Consider the following 25037-nt stretch of genomic DNA (forward strand, 5'->3'; position numbering starts at 1 on the left):
CCAGAAAATGTTTCTTTTCCTCTCCTTCACAATGAAACATTTTCTCTTAACTTCTCTTTAAGTTTTCTTAAAGGTGCTGGGCAGAGTGGGAGGTGGAAAGGGCAGGCAATCCTGGTTTACAGGAAATTTGTCAGAAAGAATACAGCCTGCTTTGAAATGTTTACATTTAAATAAATAGAAGGCAAGTGTGCTGCCTTGAGCACAAAGGAACAACGACACAATAAATTAGCATACAATTGGTGAGAATGTACAAGCCATCCAAAAAGCACTTTCCCACTGGTTAGGGATCTGATTTCCACCATCTAAACAAGGATTCTTTAATGCCAGTATTTTTCTAGTTATTTTATAAACTATAAACTGAGCAAATGTAAAATGTTAATCAATTCAACACTTCCAGGGATTTGCAAAAACATACAAGATTTTTTAAAAAACCTGTTCCTGACACACCGTTTCAAAATATGAACTATTCACATTCTCCTTTTCTGATGGTGTTTTGCTCAGTAGAAACCAGTTGAGGAACATTCACAGGAAAAGTCTCTTTCCACTGCACGACAAACTTTTCCATCAGCCGTGGTCCGACAGAGAAATATCAGGTCTTAACGTCACTGTAGATGTGCATCTTTCCTTTTTTTTTTTTTTTTCTTTCCTTTTTTTTTTAAAAGTACATTCCCCTGTGAATTTTATCTTGTTTTAAAACGCTGCTCCTGCAGCAGTTTTGTTGAAACACTGCTATTTTGGGGTCCACAGCCTAAGCATGGGCAAAGTGCTCTCTTTAGACATCAAAAATCAAGGGCTTCCCTGGACACTTGGTAACCAAGTAGGTTTTAAAGTGCACTCCTGTGTCCAAAACACTTAGGACCGTTCAGCAGAACTCTGAGAGGGGCTGGGCTCGGTTCCATCTTCTGTGCTACTGTCTATGTCTTGCTCCATTGCCGTCTCATCGTCATCCAACTGCTGGCTAGTGAAGTTGTTGAGCTCAAGAAGCCCACTGGGCTCTACAACCACGTTGGAACTAGAGTGACAAGGAATAGCATACTGGGGAATGGCCTGGAAGAGAAGACAGGAGAGAGGCTTTACGGTAAGAAAAAGAACCAGAAGGATGTCCCCAACATCACTAAGGAAGAATAAGGGGACACTGACATTTACTGGACAACTACTTCACATCAGGTGCTGTGCTGGGTGCTCTCACGTATAATATTCTACTAAATCCCTTCAAGAACACTATAAGGAAAATAGGATTCCCATTTACAAATGAGGAAACTAAGAGGGTAAGTGACTTAATTGAGGTCACACAGTTGGTCAAAGTTAAAGTGCCAGGATTCAAATCCAAGTCTTGTACAATTTAAAGTGATCTTTCCACTTCTTGATGGCACCACTTCTAGTAAAGGAGGCTGAAGTCTGTGCCTAATTCAAGAGACAGACATTAAAGGACATTTTCACTCGACCATTAAGCAAATTTTAAATGTAAATGTAGTCAGATTTCACTCATTATTATCTGCAAGATGAAGAATTAATTTGCTGACACCAAAATTTTAAAACCTTCAGTAACCCTCTACTAGTTCAAAAGGAAGTTATTTATCTGGGTCACATAGTAATACTTTCTTGAAAATGAGAGAGGACAATACTGCCTTTTAAACAATAAAAACACCAGTAGACAAACACATATTATGGCCATATTGCCTTGTTAGGTTCTTCTTTCTCAACTTTATTACCTTTTTAAAAGGTCTACCTGTTTATATCATACCCCTGCTTAAAGTTCTACAATCGTTTCCTGTCGTACTTGCTATATAATATCAAACTTCTGATCGTAGCTCCAGGCATATGCCAAACTCACTTGTACCCTGGGCCTTCCCACTAGCTCTTCCCCTCTTCCTGGAGTACTTTTCTTCCAAGTCTCTCCATGGCTGGTTCCATGCTCTCATCTGCATCTTAGCTCCAATGCTTAGGGTAAAAGGCTTTGAGAAGCCTTCCTTCTATGACCATGCAACCAGATCACTGGGTAGGTCCCACCCCACTTCTATTACATTGTTAATTTTTCTTCATTGCATTTACTGTGTTTGTTAATCTTTCTTCTCGCTTTTAGAACGTAAACTCCATGAGAATATGTATCAGAGCACATATCTTGACTATCTTTTTCCATTGTTAGATGCCCAGAGCTCTGAACAGGGATGTCATGCATTAGATGCTCAATAAACATTTGCCAAATGAATAACCTATCTTTAACATTAAAAGTCCCAGAGCAAAATTGAATATCATCATTTTAAAAATATACCTGACCAAAACAATCTTCTTTTGAGGGGGGATGTAAATTTAATTTTAACATTGTCAAGAAAATATTGCAAGATGTCAAGGCACTGAATCTAGGATAGTGGAGTTTTGTGTTATTTGTTTTTCCTCACTCTGTCCCATATAGCTGATCCTTGTGTTCAAGTCCCAGGGGGGTCAGAAAACCTGGATTTTAGTTCAGCTTTGGTTCAGACTTGCTGTGGACCTCTGAATAAGTCACTTGACCTCACTGAGTTTTAGTTTAACCTCGTGTAAAAGGAGATAGAGAAGATACACTCTAAAGATCCTCAAGATTCTAAAATTCTATTAATTCCACACATTCAGACTCCTTCAGAACAGAAGATACATTCATCTTATTTATTCCTCTAGTCTCTGCACCTAGCACAGTGCCTAGAACACAGAGGTTAAATAATACATGTGGCATGAATGAATGAATGAATGAATGAACAAATGAATGAAATACAGATTACATGTCTACAGAGAACAATGCTTTTCACTCAAAGCACTTATTATTAAACATGTTGAATTTTCATAAAACATTTTTCAAGGGATCAAAGCACTTCTGCAGACTTCTTTCATTCATCCCCATACTATTTTACTGAAACAGTAAAATCAATACTTCAGGTCAAAGCTAAGTATAATTAGTAAGATCTGAAAATATTCTAACAATATATTAATGATGATTATAGTAACAGGAGCTATCTTTACGGAGTATTCCTCTGTAGCAGACACTTAACAAGCTGCATTATATCCATTTTCCCACTTGATCCTCAAAACAACCTTGTGAGGTAATTGATATTGTTTCCATTTCATAGGCAATGAAATTGAAATACAGAGGTTAACTCCAAACCACAATGCTGGTAAGGGGGAGCATAGGTGAGATTCAAATCCAGGTATTTTTGACTCCAAAAGCTTGATTCTTAACCACTATACCACTGTCCCCTTCTCTCTGACATAGCTACCTAGCACATGGTATATGCTAAAAGTTAGTTGGCATATTCTGTAGAGAGCCTACTCATTAGGTACCATCCTTGATACATGAAGTATATTTTCAGCCGTGTTCCTAAAGTGCAGAAAATCATTTCCAAATAAGCAATCCCAAATAATTTCCGATTTAGTGAGCATTCCAATTTAAACCCTCAGGAGCCACAGAAAATTTTAGCAGAAATAGTAATAAATAACTACCATGTATGGGGCAATCACTAAGAGCCAGGTACTGTGCTAGGCGCTTCATCTCACTTTGGTGTAATCCTTCCATCAGTGATGTAGAATAGGCATTCCTTATTTCCGTTTTACTGATGAGGAAACTGAGGCACAGCAGGGTTAAGCAGCCCTGCCCAAAGTTAAACAGTGAGTGGGGAAGCTAGGAACTCCCTCCTTTTCCACCACACTCTAACTTCTTCAGGGGAAAAAACCCCAACAAATCCTTTGTCAAGAATTCCTTAAGGTGTGCCTGGGTGGCTCAGCGAGTGAAGTGTCTTGATTTCAGCCCAGGTCATGATCTCATGGTTCTTGAGATGACAGCATAGAGCCTGCTTGGGATTCTGTCTCTCCCTTTCTCTCTGCCCCTCCCCACCCCCTCAAAATAAACAAATAAATAAATAAATAAAAAGAATTACTTAATTCACTAACAACTATTTTTACAGGAGGAACAAATCATTTAATAATTCAATGGCCAGTTCTTTTTGCCTTTAAGCATTTCCCCCCTATATTTATATCATATTTGGATGAATATTGGTCGGTTTGCATTCTCTCATAGCCTGGCATCACGGCAAAGGGAAAGTTTGCCACAGAAACTTCCAAGTCACACAACAGTGAATTTATGACAAGAAAACAACCCGATACCCTAACAAAGAGAAAAGGAAGTAAAACACAACTTCTAAGGGCTAGTCTGGACTCAATAATTCTTCAGTCTTGATCTATTATGCATGATGACAGATGAGTTTTAGAATGAAGGGAATGTGAGGCATAGGAAGACCTATTGCCAATGCATAATTCATTACATTCACTTACCAAGGCAGGACAGTAACCATAACAAGATTTCTCAATAACAATGATTGAAATAAAAAAGCAAAACTTTATGGCTAATCCCAACTTAAATATAAAATTAAATCATATAGAAACATTTTCTTACAACATGTTTCTCCAGATACTGCAGTTAATTAAAGTTTTATTATCCTGAAAACCATAAATCTGAATCAAGATAAAGAAGTGTGTTTTTCAAAGAAAAGGATCCCTAAAATTAACTTGAGATAAAATACAATCCAGTTATATCTCAGGAGTTTTTGAGCAAAGACCAGGGAGCCCAAAGTTTGACCCCATCAAGTTCCTGATTTTCTGGGCTGACTTTACTGAGTTAACACTGGCAAGTATGTTTTGAATCTATAATAACCAAGCTGACATATGGGCTTAGGGCTCTTGATTGTCTCTAAGGTGTGCCGTGATAATATCCACCAATTTTCTAGGATTCTCTACCAGAAAATATAAATTTTTATATTTGTAATAGGTATTAAACCAAATTTGTCAAATGCCATCTCAAAAATAATCACTTTGTCTTTTGCCATCTTGGCTTGACTCTTCCTGTGACATTCCCAAACATGCCAAACCCACAACCCCCAAGATGCCCAATGTTTCTCATGTTCCTTCCAATTCTTACCTGGATGATAATTTCTGCTGGGCTCTCTTCAGCTTTCTTTTGGCCTACATTCTGAATACGCATGAACTGGCCTGTTGTAGGCACTCCCGGTGCATCGATTTTCCTTGTCGTTAAGGGAGGGCCAACAGCAGATGGACTTGAACAGGACTCTCTACATTTCTGTTGCTGGGGAGTGGAATTCGCCATCCCTGCCACCACCACGTGGGTGGAGGGTAATGATCCTGCTTCACCAGTGAGCATACTAGTGGCAAGAGCCTTCTTTGGGGGATCCACTACCATATGCTCTACATTTGTATCAATCTGAGCTTCCATCAAAGACATTTTCAAAATGTCTGACACAGCTGTCTTCTCAGAAGCCTGAATGGGAGATATGCTTGTAACTGGTGATGTCAGCTTAGGCACAGAACTGCCACCAGTTATCTTTGTAACTGTGGGAGGCTGGCGCCCCTCAAAAGTTATCTTTGTAACAGAGGATCCTTGGGTTATAATTGGCTGCTCCACCTGAAAACAAATTGGGGTTGTGTGTGTTACAGCTACATCTCTTTGAGAAAACCTATCAAACACCCCAGATAATATGGCAAAAGAAACATTCGTGCGGTATACTAGGAGGACATTTTGAAGCTTGGTGTTTTAATACAAGGGCTGGATGGGAAAGTATCTGGTTACTTTTAAGAAACCTAGGGAAAGAGAAGGGGTTGAAAGAACCTCTGTCAAGCCAGCCAAGGTTCATAACATAAAGGAAAAAAAAGTCGTAGCAGCCTTGCTTCCCTTTGGGATTTATATCCCCATACAGTATACCTTCAACCCATTCTCAAATTATTTGTATCATCTTCAGCTTTTAAAAATAAAAAGCAGGGTTTTTCAATTTTTTTTGCTTCAAATACATCTTACAAATATATTCTCTATATATGTATTTATAACATATACACACATATATACATTACTCTAAAGCCACTGGTTTTCCCTAATATAATTTTTCTTTCGAATATCCAGATAATTCCTCTGCAATCTAGAAGATAAATCTAGAAGATAAATTTATTAACTAGAAAGTGATGATGTAAACTGCAAAGGAAGATGTTCAATGAAGCTCCTTAAAAGACTGCGTTGTTCACTTAGCATTACTACCACAGATAAAAGAGTTTACAAGCATAGGAAAAAAAATTTTGTACCTAAAAAATACAAATAATTTAGGGATCTCGCTTCTACGTGCTGCTGATCAATGCTGAAGTGATTTCATTTAAAAACTGCCTAGAAAATCAAGTTCTGAGTGCTACACTTTATTTGTCCTTCCTATATTAATGCGTGCATTTCTTCCCTAATGTCAACCTTCTGATGGGGTAAAGTAATACCAGCATAAATGAGGCTTTTGAGTTTCCTCTTGCCAGGAGAAAGCACTGCTAATCACGATAGGATCGTAATGTTCTCATTTTTTCCATCAACAGAGAAGCTTAACTTTGCATGCTACCAATATTCCGTTACCTGGCTTGCCGGCTGTTTCTCTGATGAGGCTGGGAGCGGCATTTGGCTCTGGGGGGTTTGGGGTTGCACGTAGATTTTTGGTTGGTTCGGAGCCTGCTGCAGTTTAGGGAGCTGCTGCGTGGTTTTCACTGCAAGCACCTGTACTACAGTTTGCGGGGGCTGTGCCATTAAGGTAGGAAGCTGCCTGTCTTTGGCCACCATGGGATGCTGTGTGTGCTGTACATCTGGCTTGGGCTGTGCTTGTTCTTGCTGGAGAGGGGTGAGTTTCTGATGCCTGATGGAAAGCTGGGGCATTTGCGGGAGTTTGTGCTGGAGCTGGTCTGCCTGCAGGTGGATGGTCTGCTTCTGTTTAGTCTGGAAGCACTGCAGAGTTTTCACTTGCAGCTGAGTCTGTTCCAGCTGGGGCTGGCTAAGTTTCTGCTGCTTAGCTGACTGTGACTGAGTCAGGGCAGATCGGTAAAACAGACCTGTCTGAGGGTCTAAAGTGTCCATCTCTTCAACCTCGCCCTCCTCAGTTCCAAGTTCCTCGCTGTGTTTGGTAAAAGCAGTGTGACTGCTTAATGCCTGAGTAAAAAAGGCACAAAGTAAGAATAAAGTAAAGGCACCTACATTGCTACATTTTCCTCAAACTGGAAAAGACTTGGTTATGAGATTCATTCAAAAATTTTCAGAAGAAAGAGCTTAAAAAGACCATGAAACCTCAAGTTTTCTAAATCTAAAGAGGGCTTTAAATTGAGACTCTTGTAATTTCAACTCTTAGAAATTAAATACTGCAACAACTGGTCTACTCTTTCTTATAGAAAAGTGGACCCAGAATTTATAGGTAAGAGGAATAAGGTTACCCTGCAAGCACAGCCCAACACAGAAAAAGAACAGGCTCCCTGACTCAGGACACAGCTGTCTAGCCTGGTCATCAGAGATACTGAGCCACCCAAAGAAAGAACACAGCCACCCAGGTATGAGGTGTCCAGAGAAAAGTCAAAGTTCAGAGAAGCCCACTTTGGCCATGCTGTCCAGTAAGTCAGAGTCGCTGTCTGAGGGACATGCCCGTCCAGGTCCCCACAGAGGGCCTCTCCGGTCAGAGTGAAAACGGTTCATCAGGCTTCACCAAACCCGTGTGAACCACCCTCTGTACTAGTCCTCCTCGCCCCTTTGGTCATATTCCGGGCCCAGCAGGCCACAGTTTCCCAGAGGCTCGGCTGCCAGGAGGGAAGGAGACTGGGGAGGGACAAGAGCACTCCTGTCAGCGGCAAAGGAGACTCTCCCGTGTCGGTTTTCACAGCGAGGGGAGGAGGTATTGATCTTGAGCGATGTGGTGAGGGCCAGTCTGTTTGACCTCTCTGGGTGCCTTGAAAAAGGTCAATGTCAGGACTGGTCAGGTGAGGGCTAGACTCCAGGCTGAGATCTGGTACCCACTTAAACCTCTGGCCACCTGGCTTCCCTCAGTGACACAAAATCCACCCCAACCTCATCCTTCCCACTTCCTTGTCACGTTATTCCTTCATTCTAAACTTTAAAACTTTTTGAGGTTCCACTGAAACCCTCCCTTATCTCAGAACGACCTTGCACATACAGGTTTTTAATTCAACAATTTCTTTATTGCCTTTCAGGTTAATTTGCTTACAATTAGGATCAACTGCTACCAGTCAAACTGATGGTGATTTATGTGACAACTAATGATATGTCACGCTTAAATCTGGTATCTATGATAATCACTTTGTATAGAGGCAGGATGCTTTGGGTTTAAATCCTAGCTCTGCCACCCAGAATAAGTTACTTATTTTTACTTAACTTCTGTGAACAGAGTTTCCTCATTTGTAAGAGGGATAATATACCCACCTTACAGGATCACAGTGAGATTTAAACAAATGAATGTATTTAAAGCTCAAAGCACAGTAGCTGACATAAAATTAGCTTATCCCCATTACCCTTGGTACCAGACTTTCTGTTTTATATTAACTCTTTCTCCTTCCCATTGGGTCTCTTCCTCCTATTTAATTGGTCACATATAATAAAAGTCAGATATTTATACCTACTTATTTGTAATGTTTCCCCATGAGAATTCATCATAAAAGCAAAAACCCAAGCAACACACAGCTAAAGAAGCCAACTTCTATTTCATTTACAAAAATCTCACCTACGTGATAAATTCTTCTGTAACAATAAATATACAGAAACAGTGGCCACTTTTGAAGTCACAGATTCATCTAGAAAGTGCCACCCTTTGGAAATGTTCCAAGTTTGCAGAAGATCCAAGAATATTGTTTCTTAATTACTTTCCAGTGTTGAGACTCTCAATTCATTCCCTCTCCTCAGTCCTCACAGATGAAAGAACGACACAAATACTCTTCTTCAATTCAGTTATTTCCTTTCTTTCAATAGATGAAACTAAACCTTATTTCAAAAAGGAGCAGTTATAGAAGGTAGGGAGAGAAAGAAGAGATACAACCTGCTGCATAATGTGGGTGATCGCTCCAGGGGAAGATGCCGGGATGGACTTCACCACCACCGAAGTCTGTGTTGCGGTCTGTGACTGAGCCACATGCTGGAGCAGGGTCCGCTGGGGCTGGGAGGGCTGTTGGGGCTGGGAGCGATGGCTGACTGAAAATAGAGGAGGTGATGATATTTCTCCAGAAATCACCACAGCATCTGTAACCAGTAGTCATTTTAAACAAATGTCTGTGAGATTGCGTCACAGAAAGTGTGGTACTGTGAACTAGGAGGCAGAAGACCAGAGTCTGCCCATCTATGAGCTGTGTGACTCTGAGAAAGTCACTTATCTTCTCTGAGACTCTGTGTTCTCATCTGTAAAATGGGAATAACAGAGCTATTATAAGGATGAGATGAGAAATGTGGAAGCACTTTGAAAACTGTCATCACAAAGGAGGAACAAACCCCTTAAAGTTACATCCTCCTGTGAGCCGCACTTACTTCCTCCAAGAATCTTCACCCCATTAAGGTAACAAAAACAATAATGAATTTCTGGAATCAAATCCCAGACTAGTATCTTTAAGGATACTAAGATAATACTTAAGTTACTAAGATGGTATTTTCATTTCTTGGTCCCAGTTCCAAATGCAATACAAAACCCAGAAACATTCGTTCTTTTACATGAAGTAGACACTGTCTTGCAGCCTTACAGTTCCTAAAGATATGAGAGGTCAAAATGATACTGCAGAAAGAACCGGACCAAGAGTCACACCTGGATTCTGTCCCACTCTGCCACCAACCAGCTATGCGAACTTGAAGAGGTCACTCAAATTCTATGAACCTCTAAAAAAACAAAACAAAATTCCATTAACCTCTAAAACTCAGAGGTTTTGCTTTTGTTTGTTTAATGGGACAATAAATTTTTTCTAGCTAGAAGAGGATCAAATGAAGTAACAAGCTGAAAATGTTAAGTATTAAAATATAAATTTAATTAAATTATTAAGTATTAAATTGTTAACTATCACAATATAAAGTTAACAAAAGAACAGAAAAATCGCTCTTCTTTCATCTTCTCCAATTTAGCTCATCTGACATAAACGGGTGAGAATTCAGTAAGGAAAACAACCCCATTTCTTATTCTCTTACAAAGGTACAAAGGTCCTTCTCTGGTACATAGGGCAAGAGGGGTAAACTATACACTTATGTTTATATTGATAGACAGATGTAAAATGATACATCGACATTGGTGCCAATCTATCATCTTTTACCAGCCTCAACTTCAACTTTTTAAACAGTAAAACATTCACCACCTCTTAGTCTACAGAGCTTTAGAAATGCTTATGGTTACTGGGCAACAAACTTTCTGAAACAAGAACAGAGTACAATAAATCTGTAAAATTAGCTAAGGTTTTTGAGAATATAAAAATCCTCTCAATAACCCATGATTCCAGTGCTCATATATCTTGATCTGCAATTTCAAGTAGCTTCATATTCAAGTGGTTCCAGGTTTAGAAAAATCATAGTGGAATGTCCAAGGGTAAGATGATCACTACAGAAATCAATGTCAAAGTGCTACTTAGGTATTATGAGTACAGAACTAAAACTACCCAGTGAAATATAAATAAGCTTTATTTATTTTTTAACTCATTCTATCTATATTCTCAAACACAGTTTTTCTACTGTTGCTTATACACACGCCTACATGTGATATAAGAGATTCCAGGCAGCATCACTGGTAAAAATGTAATGCAGGATCTTACTGCGTTTCACAGTATGCTTTATATGTACATTTTAAATTATATGAGTTAACCAAATCTTCCGTATGTGCTCAACCAAACGGAAAAAAAGGGCGTCAGTGTTGACATTAAAACAACTACTGCTGAAATCATTTATAATGTGACTGAGTAGGAGAAAAACAAATCACATAATATTAAAATTGAACAAGCAAATTCATAAAGTTTTTTACTGATGGAAGCATCATCAGAAATGAATGACACTTGAAAGAATAATAAGTAAAGATAATTTCTCATGAAATTATCAGATTATATGGAACATTTCTGCTGTCCATACTCATCTTCATAATTATGACATTAGAATCTTATTAAGAAATGAAATGGATTTAACAGATGATCAACTAAAATCATTTAAAAATAATCCTCACTCAAGATACTACAAATCTCTTCACAGTAATTCCCCAGCATGCAGAAACGTCAGAGAAGACTAATACCCACTCCCGGATAATACAAGAGGTCAGGGCTAGGGAGCTGGGTTCGAAGCCAAAGAAAATGCTTAATGTGGCTGAGGATATGATGGGGAGAAGATCATGGAAGGAGGTCACAGAGTGAACATTCAGAAAACAGCTGAACTGACCTTAATTGGGCCATAAAAACAGGATAAAACAGTCATTTATTTCTGTAAACAACTTTTATTTTTTCCAATGTCAAACTGCTCACTTCTGAGAAAGGATCCCACTCTCCTGAAAAAGGAAAGTCTCCTTTTCACTGAGCGGAGCTTACCTTTCCTCTACCAGATCAGAGTAGAGCGCATCCATTTCACTGGTTCCCCCCAAAACAACAATATTTTACCTTCAGTTATGCTACAAATGGATGCACACCACTTACCTAGAAGGGGAAAAGCAACCTCTGTCCCCTCATCAGTGCGTTCTGAAAAGGATAAGTAAGGGAAGAAATCATAGGTCTTTTCTTCTATTTACCATCTGATAATCTAGTCTATCCCCAGAAGTTAATACTGATTTCCCCAACATACTGCCCTCTGCTTTATTTAGCTTTTTGCTAAATATCTCTGAAGAAAGATGCTAGATGGCTTTCCATAGTCTTTAACTGGATTTTCCCTTTTGGCAATTTTAACCCGTTAGTCTTAAAAATATCTCCAAAAATGATACCATACAGTCCCTCTTCTGCTTTGGTATTTACATCCTTTAAGTATCTGTAACTTTATGTTCTCTTTTAATTACTGCTTAAGAAAACTCAAGACAGGCATTCTTTATATATTGCCTTGTAAGTCATTTCTCCTAACCCCTAATTATTCGCATTACTATTCTCTGAACTATTTCAAATCTCAAGGTAACGAAGTGTCCAAAACAGAAGGCAGTATTCCAGGTGTGGTCTCGCCAGAACACGAGAGAAAGAATCTATTATCCTTCCTGTTCCACTTTTCTATCTATGCCATCCAAAACTCTCACTAGTGTTTTGCTGCCAGACCACATTTGAAACAAATGCCTAATTTGCCTTCCACCAGAACTCCTAAGTATTTACAGGGACTTAAAGTTTCCCACATTTTTTTTCTTTACATCAAAAAAGGTATTGGATTTTATACCTCCTTTCTCCCCTGACCCATCTCCCCTCCCCTCTCCCCTCCACCAAAACTAAAAAATTTAGATGCATCAAAATATTTATTCTTCTGTAAAAGGTATTTTATCCTCTCTCTACAACTGTCACCCTATATTCACAGACGTTATTTATGGCCAACTTGCAATTTTTTATTAGCTGCCAGTTTGTAACAACTGATTGGTTTTCTTCCCTAGTCATTAAAGACAGGGTTAAGTCCCAAGGACAATGAAAATTTGCTTTCAGAGCAAACTGGAAAAAGATCTAGAAATATAAAAGCTATATTCTCCCCCAAACAACCATCCCATCAAATCCAGAAAGGTAGCTCTCCTACCTTAATACTACTTTTTAAGAGGACACCTACCAGTAGTGATGTATTCAGCAACTAGTTCTGACTCTACCACAGCAATGGATGGACTCTCAGGAGAATGTCTCTTTTCCTGGGTCATCTGAATAGGCACTGCCATCTGACTCAAGTCAATAGTGGGTTGTCTTGGTTTAGATTCCAATTTTTCCTTTACTGCACAGAAAAGGCAGGGGAAAAGTTAACTTTTGTTACAAACAAGTATCAAAACCAGAGTTGTCCATGGGAATAACGAGCCAGACCTCTGGGGTGCCACAATTGGCAGTGACTAAGGAGACAGTGAATTGAAATGAAAAAAGCAGACTGCTCTATATGGTTGTATGGGCACAACTTATGCAACCATAACCAGCAGCCTAGCAAGAAGGACATACGCAATCAGACTAAAATTCCCCATTATGACTAGGCTAAAAAATCGGTTTCCCTTGTACACACTCCTTTTAGAACATTTCCTTTACCCTTCTTCAAGGTAGTTCCTGGTATTCTGGAGTTTACCAACCTGAAAACAAAGGGTGAATAGGCAGTATACAGCATGATTTGCTCTAGATCATACCTACCCAGAACAGACAATACAATGACTAGTTTAATTTGATCTATTAAAAATTTAAGATAATCCCCAAAGAAATGTTACCAAGTATTCAATGGCTCTTAAAGAACAAAAATCTTCAGTGTTAGGAAAAAATGACCTCTCTGTTCCTACAAAAATGTTTTATGGAGTGCTCTGGGATCAAGAATGGGCTCCATGGATAAATTTACGTTCTATCTTGTCATTTTTTCTATAAAATCTACTTACTCGGTTTTCACCCTCTGTGAGACATTAATGGAAATGGCTGAGTATGTCAAAAACAAGAAACTAAGGAAATGCCTAAGGCCAAAAGTAACACCAATAGAAAGATTAACCAAAGATACTAAGTGCTCATATTCTTTGGCTAGTGTAAGGTGGATGTTACAACAAATAGTTAGTTACCAGTAATTAAGTCCACTGAGTGATCATTCAGATTATTCCCACGAAGCATATAAAGTGACAAAATCAAGATAATCATTTAAACAAAGAAAGCAAAACCAAACCAAAATAATACCACAGTCACCCCACAAGTAGAGGACACTGAATTAGGAATCAAAAGACATGGAGTCTCACTCTGCCACTAACCAACTGGGTAACTTCTCTGGATCTCAGTTTACTTATGCATAAAATGAAAGGCTTGGATGAGATCATTGCTAAGGTCCCTTAAATACTCTAACAATCTTTGACTTATTGTAATAGAAAAGTCAGTAATAACTAACATGGGTTTTGCCTAGTTTATTGAAGATATTTAGTAACTAGAAATACTAGTGGGATCTTGTTAAATGAGGGCAGCTTTGCATGGAAGCTCAAGTGGTTAAATGATACAACGAAAATATAAAGATAAAACCAATTAGAATGCTAGCAAGGGCCATTAATGGTGTTTTATGACCACAAAATTGCCCCACCAATATCAAGGAGGATGGCAGGGGCCCTTCAATCTGCCTCAAATGGAACTGACATCTATGCTACATCTATCCTTGTGCTTAGAAATGATAGAAACTACTCCCTTCTGGTGAAAGAGGCAACAGGATTGCCCATTTCAAGCAGGAGACAGAAAAGAAAGGGCTCTGCCATTTTTTTTCCTCCCTAACTAGTCTATCCTTTAGTAGTACTCCTCTGCACATCTTATTGAACTGACAAGTAAACAGACTGCAGCAATGATTATAGACCAGTCCAGAGGGGGGAAATGTGCTCAAATAATAACAAAGAAAATATAACAGTGGTAGTATTTTAGCACAACCCATCTCTAGAGAAAACATGCTTCATTCAATTGAGCATGTGAATTCATACCTGTTGTCTGTTGGAGTTCTAACAGAGCTTTGATTGTTGAAGTAGCTGATTGTGATTCACTGGATACATCCTGATAAATTATGGTGGGGCTAGTCTCCATTGCAATCTCATGTTCTGACCAATCCTGACGCCGGGAAGCAATTACATGAACTACAGGCTGGGAATCTGTTTTATATTAGTTAAAAAAAAAAAACCCTATAAACAAAGTTTCTCTTAAAAAAAACAATTTGTTTTTTTTTTTTTAATCTTTGTATTTATTGTAAACTTCATGCTTTATCTCCCCAAGAAGACTGTAAGCCCCCACAGGGCATATCTTTCATGTCTGTATTCACTTACTCATTCATTCATTCACTGATTCAACAAACTGGGCACCTATATGCAGGAGTCTATATTTGGCATTGAGGATATAAAGGAGCTTACAGAGTAATCAGAGGATGCTCAAGAAGCACACAATCTGGTTGGGGAGACAGACATGTAAAAAGACAAATTACAATTCAATGTGATAATTGCTATAATAAATAGGTGTGCATTTGTCTAAGTAGATGTATGTTTGTGTATAGTAAGAACAAAATGCTGTAGGAGTCTTTATTTTCCCCAATGCATCTGAAAATGTGTTTTGTATTACAACCTGAGCATTCAGTCAACATTACTTATTTTTGGATGGCTGAACTACTGAAAAGAAATCCTGTCCGCCAATAACAAGAATGGATAGATGATCTAGAAGCAGGATGATATAATAGCACACGTATAACATCAGAGTTCAAAGTCTTAGGTTACAGCCCCAGCTCTATCTATTATTCGCCAAGTTGAGTCCTTGGGTTTTAGTGTCATTATTTCTAAGTTGGCAATGATAAAATTACCTATCTACCTCACAGGACTTCTGAGAATATAATGAAATAATATATGTAAAAGAGCTTCATAAACTATGAAGGACAACAGAAATGTTATTGTTGTTGTGTCCTAAAAGTTCTCGATTCTGAGATGTTGTGTTAGTTTCAAAATAAATTAAGGCCCTAATTCAAGGCTTATTACATTTATGCGAAAGGTAGGCAAGTAAATACTAAATGTGCATCAAACGAAGCAACAAATTATTGAGTTTTCCATCTGCAGAATAATCAGGTTGGACTAGACTATTATTAAGCTCCTAAACTCCTTTGTCCAGGACACCATACAGGACAAAAATTATGCAGGATATAGAGGCACAATCCCCACAGCCAAGTTTAGGTTACAATGGAGGAGACCTAAAACAAACATACATATAGCTTTGTATTCTTGGGAAAAATCAAATGTCTAGGGCAAACAAGACAAATATATAGAAAGAAAAAGACTGCTTTGAATTGGATTAGTCAGTGAAAGCATCACAGAAGAATGAAAAAAATTCATATAAACGAGAATAAATTCAACAGAAGTTCAACCTTCTTTGAACCTTGTATTTTTGAAAACCACAAAGTTGTCCAAACAGAATGGGGAAGGCAAAATGACTCTTAAGAAGAAAAAAGCCTTCCCAAAGAAAACAAATCAATATACAATAGCACTGGAATTTTTAATTACCATTAACAAACTGTATTCTCTGCCCCTCAAACACTGAGTAGAATATATGCCACACCAGGGAGGTATATCCTCCCCCCAAATTCTAGAAGACTGAAGGACACTATCCTACAATGCCAAATGTCATGTGATGCACATAACAATTTTTCTTTACTCATTCTAAGTAGACAATAGAACTTACACCTAAAAGAATTTTATTAGGGAATCATTCTTTTTATAAAACCTACGTTCTCAAATTTAAGAAATTCTCATGGCAATGTAAGTATTCCTTGGCTAGGTGAGAGAACCTACAGGCACAGAATGACTGCCACCCAATACTGTAACATTCACTGAAAATCCAAAAGAAAGCAAGGATTGCATCTGTAGAGAGATAAGGTAGAAATAGACTGAGAAAGGAAAACAAATTTCCACATGGGAGCACCTGTCAGAGACATCAGCGCACATAACATTATCCTGTGGGGAGGGACTGGGGAGATGGTTCACTCTTTCTGCCCACACCCAGAGAAGAGCCAACCATCACACAGTATCACTGCGGCAACTTCAACAGCTGAGACAAAGAATGAGTGTGTGAACCTAGATGTGAAAACCATTCCTTGAGCGATTTTCCTCTCTACTCTTGGCTTCTTCTTAGACTAGATAAATCTACTGCCTATTGAGTCTGATGCTGAGGTCAGGGTGCAATAACCGAGACACCAAGAGCCTGATCTCACAGTACCATTTGATTATGAGGATGGTGGCCCGCTAACCCTCACATGTCTTTCCCCATGGGTCATTTAACAAATATTTCCTGGACATCTACTACCTGTTAGGTACCAGAAATACACACTGTACTGTTATATGCAGAGGCAGATCAGGCATCTCTGTGGAAGAATGCCTCCTGTGACTTTACCATAAAAGGCCTATAACACACTTTCATAGAATAGTAAGACCTCTCAGCTAGCAGGGATCTAACAGTTCACTTAATGCTATCACCAATCCTATACTAAAATCTTCACATATCCCCCACCAATCAAGAAATTGCCACACCAGGGGCACCTGGGTGGCTCAGTCTGTTGAGCGTCCGACTTCAGCTCAGGTCATGATCTCGCACTCTGTGAGTTCGAGCCCCGCATTGGGCTCTGTGCTGACAGCTCAGAGCCTGGAGCCTGCTTCAGATTCTGTGTCTCCCTCTCTTTCTGCCCCTTCCCTGCTCATGCTCTGTCTCTCTCTGTCTCAAAAATAAATAAAAACATTAAAAAAAAGAAACTGCCACACCAGAGAACTCACTACTTTCTAATATAGTTTCCTTCCATCTCTGCAGTTATGACAATGAGAAAATTTTCTTATATGAAATGGAAAACAGGTCTTCCTGTCTACCCAGTGGTTCTAGTTTCTGTCCACGTATCCACAAAGATCAATTCTTTTCCCTCTTCCACGTCACAGTTCTCAGGAAAGCTGACAACCCCCATGTCCCCAACCCAATCCTCATCTTCTCTTCTCCATGAGAAATGTGCTGTTTCCACTGACCATTCCTCATATAAAATGATTCCCAGATGCCTTACGCATCTAAATCATCCCTTCTAAACTAAACCTAAGATGTCTATGTCCCTTCTATGATATAATATATACCTTCCCTCTGAAGTACTGTCCTAAAACCCAAGGCCTTCACAGTACGTAAGTGCCTAGACAGCATCACTCAAAATGTTTCAGAGAACATTAGTTCCTCAAGATGTTCTGCAAAAGGTTCTATGGTCAAAAAAGTTGGGGAGTGTTTTACATTATATACACCACTCTTCATTTTTCACAAGATATATTAGCACATAACGGCTCTGAAAAGTTCTGTAGTAAGTATGTTTTGCCTAACCTGGATTTATTCCCCACCCTCACCGTAATCTACTGAGATCATAAAGCTTCTGGAAAAATCACCCTAGAAACAAATTTGTGACCTCCTTAAAGTGATGTCTTATGTATTTTTTAAAGTGATGTCTTTTATATAGGATACAGGATGCATTTCTGTATTTACCTCACACCTTAAATCCATCTTAAATCCCTACTCTTGGTTTTCTCTCCTTGTTCTCTTTCATTTTACTTCATATAATCTTGTATTCTACCCAATCCACCTTAAAACCTTCTGGAAATAAACAAAATATAAATAATCTTTATATTTTTCTTTCTTTTTTTAAAATCTGGGGGGCACGATCTTGGGGTCATGAGTTCAAGCCCCACGTCAGGTGTAGAGATTACTTTAAAACAAAATCTTGGGGCACCTTGGGGCGCCTGGGTGGCTCAGTCGGTTGAGCCTCTGACTTCGGCTCAGGTCATGATCTCACGGTTCGTGAGTTCAAGCCCCACATGAGGCTCCCTAGTGTCAGTGCAGAGCCCATTTTGCATCCTCTGTCCTCTTTCTGACCCTCCCCTGCTTGCGTGATCTCTCTCTCAAAAATAAACATTAAAAAAAAAATCTTAAAAAAAAAAAAACATCACAGGAGTTCTTTTTAACTCTTCTTACAACATTTTTGTAAGTCTGAAATTACATTAAAAGAAAAAGTTACCAAAGCAGGGGAGGGGCAAAAACTACAAAAGCAATAGAAAGGAAAAATGAACTGCTATGTAGTGCTTACATTTCCATTAGGTTTCATCCTCGTATAGTTTGAAAACCAGCATGATCTTAGACTGACCAAAATCTTTATCCCTTTCTTTCACTTTAAATCATAGCATATATATTCCCAGCTCCTGGTCTTTGTGAGAATGCACTAAAGACAGTAGCAGGGGGGAGGGGAGGGGGGAGGAATGTAGATTATAATAACTGGCTTTATAGTCAACTATATTAGATATACCTATTCTTGGGGCGCCTGGGTGGCACAGTCGGTTAAGCGTCCGACTTCAGCCAGGTCACGATCTCGCGGTCCGTGAGTTCGAGCCCCGCGTCGGGCTCTGGGCTGATGGCTCAGAGCCTGGAGCCTGTTTCCGATTCTGTGTCTCCCTCTCTCTCTGCCCCTCCCCCGTTCATGCTCTGTCTCTCTCTGTCCCAAAAATAAATAAACGTTGGAAAAAAAAAAAAATTAAAAAAAAAAAAAAAAAAAAGATATACCTATTCTGAACTGAAATTTTTCCATATTACAGAATATTTTTAAAAGAAAAAATATGTGATGATACAGAACAAATAAAAATACATGAAACCATGTATAATAACACACTGAACAGCAGAAAACCTTAGACGGAATTACTTCCAAAAATAGCCAAACTTTTGTCCCATTCTTAGAATGAAAACTGAAGACTGCCTAATGAAATGGCATGTTTGGGAAGTAATGCTTGGCTCATAGCTCCCTCAGATAAAGACTAGCAAATTCAAAGGAGAACCCTAGATTATGGATATAAAAACATCTACTGTTCATGTTCCCCTCTTAGCACCAACTCATGAGCTAAATATTTTACCTGCTCTCTATAAAAATATTTCTCAAGGGAAAAAATGGCTAGTATTATTCAAGCAACCAGAGGCTTAAAAATAAAAGAGGGAAATGCAGCTGATGTGTTGAAATAAGAATGGAATCTGTAAATATCAAATCATTAAGAAATAAAGATAGAATGAAATAGATAATAAGCATCACTCCATGGGGACTAGTACAGAGACTAATTTATAATCAGTATAGAATGATAAACTAAATCTCAGTAAATTGATTCAGAAAATATTACTATCATTGATAATATGCTGAAGAAAACTATCTACTTTGTAAAATGAGTACCATATAGTTTGTTAAAATCAACGTTTTTATTTATTTTTAATTGATGAGTTTTCAAAGACCATTTCAAATGCTATCTCTTTTGTGAAGCTTTCTTATCCTTTTCTCACTGGAATGTGAATTTTTAGCCTTCGGCATTTTTGTTTGTTACTAATAAACTTATTAAACTACTACTGAAGTTATACACGTGTATTTTTTAATCCCCTACTCTAGATTTTAACAAGAACTATATTTTACTCAATGTTTACAGGGCCTAGCACAATGCTTAGTATGTAGTATAAACTAATACGTAACTGTCAAATTGAATTAATGGATGAATGGAATAATCAGCAATATGAACCATGTGAGCAATCTGAATTTCCCACTAATCTGGGAAGACTCCTTTAAAGAATTAAAATAATAAAAGTGCATAATATGAAGAATCTGCAGTAGAAAAATGAAGATACCTAGAAAGCACTCCTGAGAGAATAATGGGGAGGTGAGGAGAGGGAATGGAGTGAGAGAGTGATGACCAGGGGAAGATAAACAGCTTTGCTTATTAGATGCATCCGAGCATACAAGCAAGCATAGGCATAAATACACCCACCACCTGACAATAAGGGCAGTTAAGGTAACTGATAGACATGAGTATGAGATGTGCAGGTCTCAAAGCTTATGATTAAAAATTTATTTCAAGAGACTTCCTAGATGAACAACATAATTAAGATAGCACTGAGGATAAAGAGCTTCCCTACTCTGGAGTCTGGCTTCATAGCTCCTTTCTTGTAATTAGGACAACCATACAGTATCATCTAAATTAGGAAACCTGTGAGAGCGGAAAGGCATGCTATTAATAATTAGGCTAGAACAGATATAAACTAGGACTTGTGCTATGCAAACTGCAATGTATGGTCACTCTATTTATAGCCCACTCATGGCCCACCTCTGGCCACTCTGATTCTTTCTCAAGGTTCAACAATAACCATTCAAAAGATACATTTACTTTCCTGCATACTTCTTTTTACCCAGAAGGAAACAAAAAGAATCACAGCACTAGCCAGTTTGATAATACCTACCTGTCAAAATCATCATCTAAAGTTTACCAATTATTTGATGAACATCATGCCATGCCATCATGAACATAACGGTAAGCCTTACCAAAAACAAAACTTCAGCTCACTGATTACGTATCAAACAAAAGAAAGTAAATCAAAAGACTCCACAAGTCAAAGCACACGTTTGTTTGAAATCCCTATACACAACTATTTCGGAACTAGGGTACTATGTCGGTAATAATTACGATAAGTCAGGAGTAAAATGGATCTTACCTTGGGAACTTTGGGAGGACTCTGTAGAAGAGGAACTACTATCTGTATAACTCTGTGGGTCTTCTTTTCCCTCTTGAATAGATGAATTACCAGCTTCTGCTACCCTAGATGCTTGCTGTAATGTTTCTGTGACCAGCTGCCTTGTTTGTTCACTAACAACTGTGGCTTGAAATGTCACTGGTTTGGGTTTAATAAGAACCTAGAAGAAAAGCAGAAATATACCCAGTTTAAATTTTAGAGCACTATTTAAAATGCTAAACTTCTAGTCATGAACTATTATTTTCCCGACATGGGAAACAGCATTCTGTACATTAATTATGCTTTGGGCACAGCACTGTTTATCAAAGACTAATTCCATCTATGAACAAATTACAGTCAAGCCACATACAACATTTTAAATGGTACATGCCAGAATGCAACAGCCATAATTCTGACAAGAGGCTCTGTCCCTGTTTTTTCTTGTCTATAATGACTTCAGAAGTCATTTACAGTCTGTTGGCTATACACTAGAATGACAGCCAGCCACCCACCATGGATTTCAGAATGCCTAGATTCCCAATGGCACAATAACAGTCCAGAATTTCTTCCTTCTGAACATTTATTTTACTTTTTTGAGAGAAAGAGTGAGAGGCAGACAGACAGACAGCTCATGAGCAGGGCAGGGGCAGAGAGAGAGGGGGACAGAGGATCCGAAGCCCAATCATTTGGGCTCTGTACTGACAGCAGAGAGCCCGATGTGGGGCTCGAACCCATGAACCATAAAATCGTGACCTGAGCAGAAGTCGGGAACTTAACCAAGTGAGCCACCCAGGCACCCCCTGAATATTTATTAACATAATAAAAACAAAACCCTAGTTTGTTTAAACCACCATTCTTCAGGTTTCTTTTCATTAGCAACCAAATGAAATTCCTAATTGAGACACCTGTGCAAAGTAAATATGGTTGGGACATAAGTCATCTTTGAAGAAATCCCAGGAGAAACACTGACTTACACAACTATCATTAGAAGCAATACGGTACAACAGATCAACTCCTGGCAAAGGTCAAAACCATAGACACTAAAACAAATAAAATGGGAGAAAAATTTCAAACTGAACTATTCTACTTCAAAATTTGAACTCTAGGAGTTGACTTCAATTGGGTGCCTGGAATGAAAATGTTAACTCACCACAATTATTTTTATTCTCCATATGTAAGACTCTAAACCCTTCCAGACTCTTATTAAGTCACTCATTCAAGAATTCAAGAATGAAAACATGGATTATACTATGACTTAGATGATGGAGCAAATGAAAATTGTTACAGTTGAAACTTAAAGGCAATTTGGACTTATTTCTAATCACAAAACTTATTTGTTTAGATATGCAAACTATTTGACTATGATTCTGAGGGAATGCATTCTAAAAGCAAATTAATACCTTTTACAAAAATTCTAGGATACCATTTCTCAACCAAAGCTGACATTACTTCCTTTGATAGTCTCACAAAATAAATAGTACCCTGGCAATGTAAGATTAAATCCTGAGTCTCAATTTTCTAGGCAAATTTCCAGAAAAATTCCCTTATCTTCTATTGCTTGACAATTGAGCAGTTCTCTAGCTTCTTCATTATTTAGGTTTCAAGTAAAATAAATTTTATAAGTAAATAAAGTGCTTTCAAAGGCCATATTAGCTTATAAAAAATACTTTTTTTTTTTTTTTTTCAATGTTTATTTATTTTTGGGACAGAGAGAGACAGAGCATGAACGGGGGAGGGGCAGAGAGAGAGGGAGACACAGCATCGGAAACAGGCTCCAGGCTCTGAGCCATCAGCCCAGAGCCCGACGCGGGGCTCGAACTCACAGACCGCGAGATCGTGACCTGGCTGAAGTCGGACGCCCAACCGACTGCGCCACCCAGGCGCCCCTAAAAAATACTTTTGTTTGAGAGATTCCAAACAACTACCACTCTCTCTCAAACACCTACTTCTCAAATAACAATACCTTCAGCAAATTTTATTCTAAGGGAGTTTTTTTCTCCAATCTTTGCTTATGACATGGCACAAATATTTAGATACCCACCACCCCCCAAAAAGTACTGAAGAGAAAAACACACATTTTGAAAACAGACAATTACACACATTTGGTCATAACTTTTAACAATCTTATTTTTTTAAAGATTACTGATCTTTTCATTCAAATTTCTAACATGGAATTTTATAAGTTTGAAATATACCAGAGCCAAGAAAATTCATCATATCTTACAGCATACCTGTGTTTTCCCTTGCTGCCCATAAACAATTTTTGTCGGGATGATTTTAGCTGCTGGTTGAACTGTGGAGCCTATTCCTTTTGGCTGAGTTACAATCATTTTGGTGATGGGTCTTGTAGCAGTGATAATAGCTGGCTTTGCTCCTGTTGGTACCGTCTGAATAGTCTTTTCTCCCTAAATTAAAGTCAGTGAATATATGAGCTTTCTGTGTATTTCAACGATAAAAACTGTCCTTTTACTGAAAAATCGCAGAGAGGTTTTACCAGGATGATAGGAACAGGAATGTAAATTAAACAGCAAAGTACAATGTTTCTAGGTGATCACAAATCCTAGACTTAGTTGAGATGGTCCTAGAAGTCCTCTGCCCAATTTTCTGTCCAAAGAAGGCATTAATCATTTCCTGATGAGTGAATTTTAAAAATTATCTCACACGGGAATACTTACTACACCATTCCATTCATAGAATACATACATTAGAGTAGTTAGGAAATTATAAAAGAATAATTATAGAGATTATAGGTCTCCCTCACCCCAACATTATCTTCATTTTCTAATTTACCCGAAATAAACACTCATGTAACAAAAAATTACTGTGCATTATACCAGTAGCTAAATGTACACATATAAATAAGCTAAGCTCCCCAAATACAAAATTATAAGGCTAAATAGCAGAATGTCTATGTGTAAAAGCATGGGCAAGAGAGGAAATTAGCACATATTAACAATCTTTCTGAGGTTATATGGGAAAATTAAAAAAAACAACAGTGCATTTCTCACATTTTACTATTAGCATGTTACTAATATCACTTTAGTCTATTAACTAGGTAGCTTAAGCCCATTAACTTTTCACCATTTTTTGTACTTTTGTCTGCTTTATTCTTAAGTACCATCTTCTGGTCATTTATAGAATCAATACTTGAGCTTTCTTAAATTCAAAGACAGTGATTTTACTAAATTATTAAAATTTTACAAGTTAAAATCCATAAAACTGAAAGGAAAAATGTTCACCTTTTTAGTTTGTAACTTTCAGTCATCATCATCTAAATGTGTGGCCATCCAACTTAGTAGCCATAAAAACAAAGCACCCAGGTGAGCTGGCCAAAGGTAATCACTCAATTTAGAACTAAATATGATTATAAAAATCACAAGTTTAACTATCTGCTATAATAATCTAAGGAAAACATAAAGTGCCTGTCAATCATATTATTACTTATTTTAATACACACACACCCTTCACAGCAGCTTCTTTGGGAGGAGCTCTAATTCATTTGCCAACAGCCACTAGTTTTCAAGTGGCTGTGCCTATCTATTAAACAGCTTGACGGGCTTGGTCCAACTATAATGACCCATTCAAAGCCTATCAAAACCAACTAGCAGGCTATTTTTAAAAAAATCTCTTCTGATGTATGTGTGTGGACATGCCCAGGTGAGCAAGCTGTTGAGTAGAGGAGAATATACATATGTGTAGTCTTATGCTCTGATCTGCTTGTTTTACTATCATTTCCTGTGTCAAACTGTTGCTCTTAGACATTATGTGGCAGATAGGATTCATACACAACTCTTCAATGTTTGTGACCACAGGACTTAGAGTACATGGCATCCCATCTTCTATATCAAATTCTATGAAGTTGCCAAACAAACTACAAAAAGGGTTCTGAAAATCTGAATTCTAATCCAGGCTTTACTATTGGCTTACCATGTGAACTCACACTAGGAACAATCTATGTTTTCCAACATGATGGAACTATCTAATGCCAACAGTTTAAAGACTGTGATGCCTAGGAAACTACCAGAGATCTG

At 38.2% G+C, this 25037-nt stretch overlaps 1 protein-coding gene across 10 annotated transcripts in view; it reads right to left on the reverse strand.

The window, feature by feature from the left end:
• Positions 1-643: 643 nt before the first annotated feature.
• The window catches only part of EMSY (EMSY transcriptional repressor, BRCA2 interacting), an 85992-nt gene continuing 61598 nt past the window's right edge, over positions 644-25037 (reverse strand). For 6 of the 10 annotated variants that reach the window (XM_047878610.1, XM_047878606.1, XM_047878604.1 and 3 more), the window contains 9 exons: positions 23238-23411; positions 20989-21187; positions 14415-14579; positions 12563-12718; positions 11473-11514; positions 8871-9022; positions 6422-6985; positions 4943-5443; positions 644-1047 (listed from right to left, as the gene is read on the reverse strand). In XM_047878610.1, coding sequence (XP_047734566.1) covers positions 853-1047; positions 4943-5443; positions 6422-6985; positions 8871-9022; positions 11473-11514; positions 12563-12718; positions 14415-14579; positions 20989-21187; positions 23238-23411 — 2148 coding nt within the window. In that variant the 3' untranslated portion in view covers positions 644-852. The remainder of the gene's footprint in view (positions 1048-4942; positions 5444-6421; positions 6986-8870; positions 9023-11472; positions 11515-12562; positions 12719-14414; positions 14580-20988; positions 21188-23237; positions 23412-25037) is intronic. The other 4 variants (XM_047878609.1, XM_047878605.1, XM_047878608.1 and 1 more) reach the window with 3 other exon arrangements.

The sequence above is a fragment of the Prionailurus viverrinus genome, chromosome D1 (genome assembly GCF_022837055.1).
Source record: "Prionailurus viverrinus isolate Anna chromosome D1, UM_Priviv_1.0, whole genome shotgun sequence".
Classification (NCBI taxonomy): domain Eukaryota; kingdom Metazoa; phylum Chordata; class Mammalia; order Carnivora; family Felidae; genus Prionailurus; species Prionailurus viverrinus.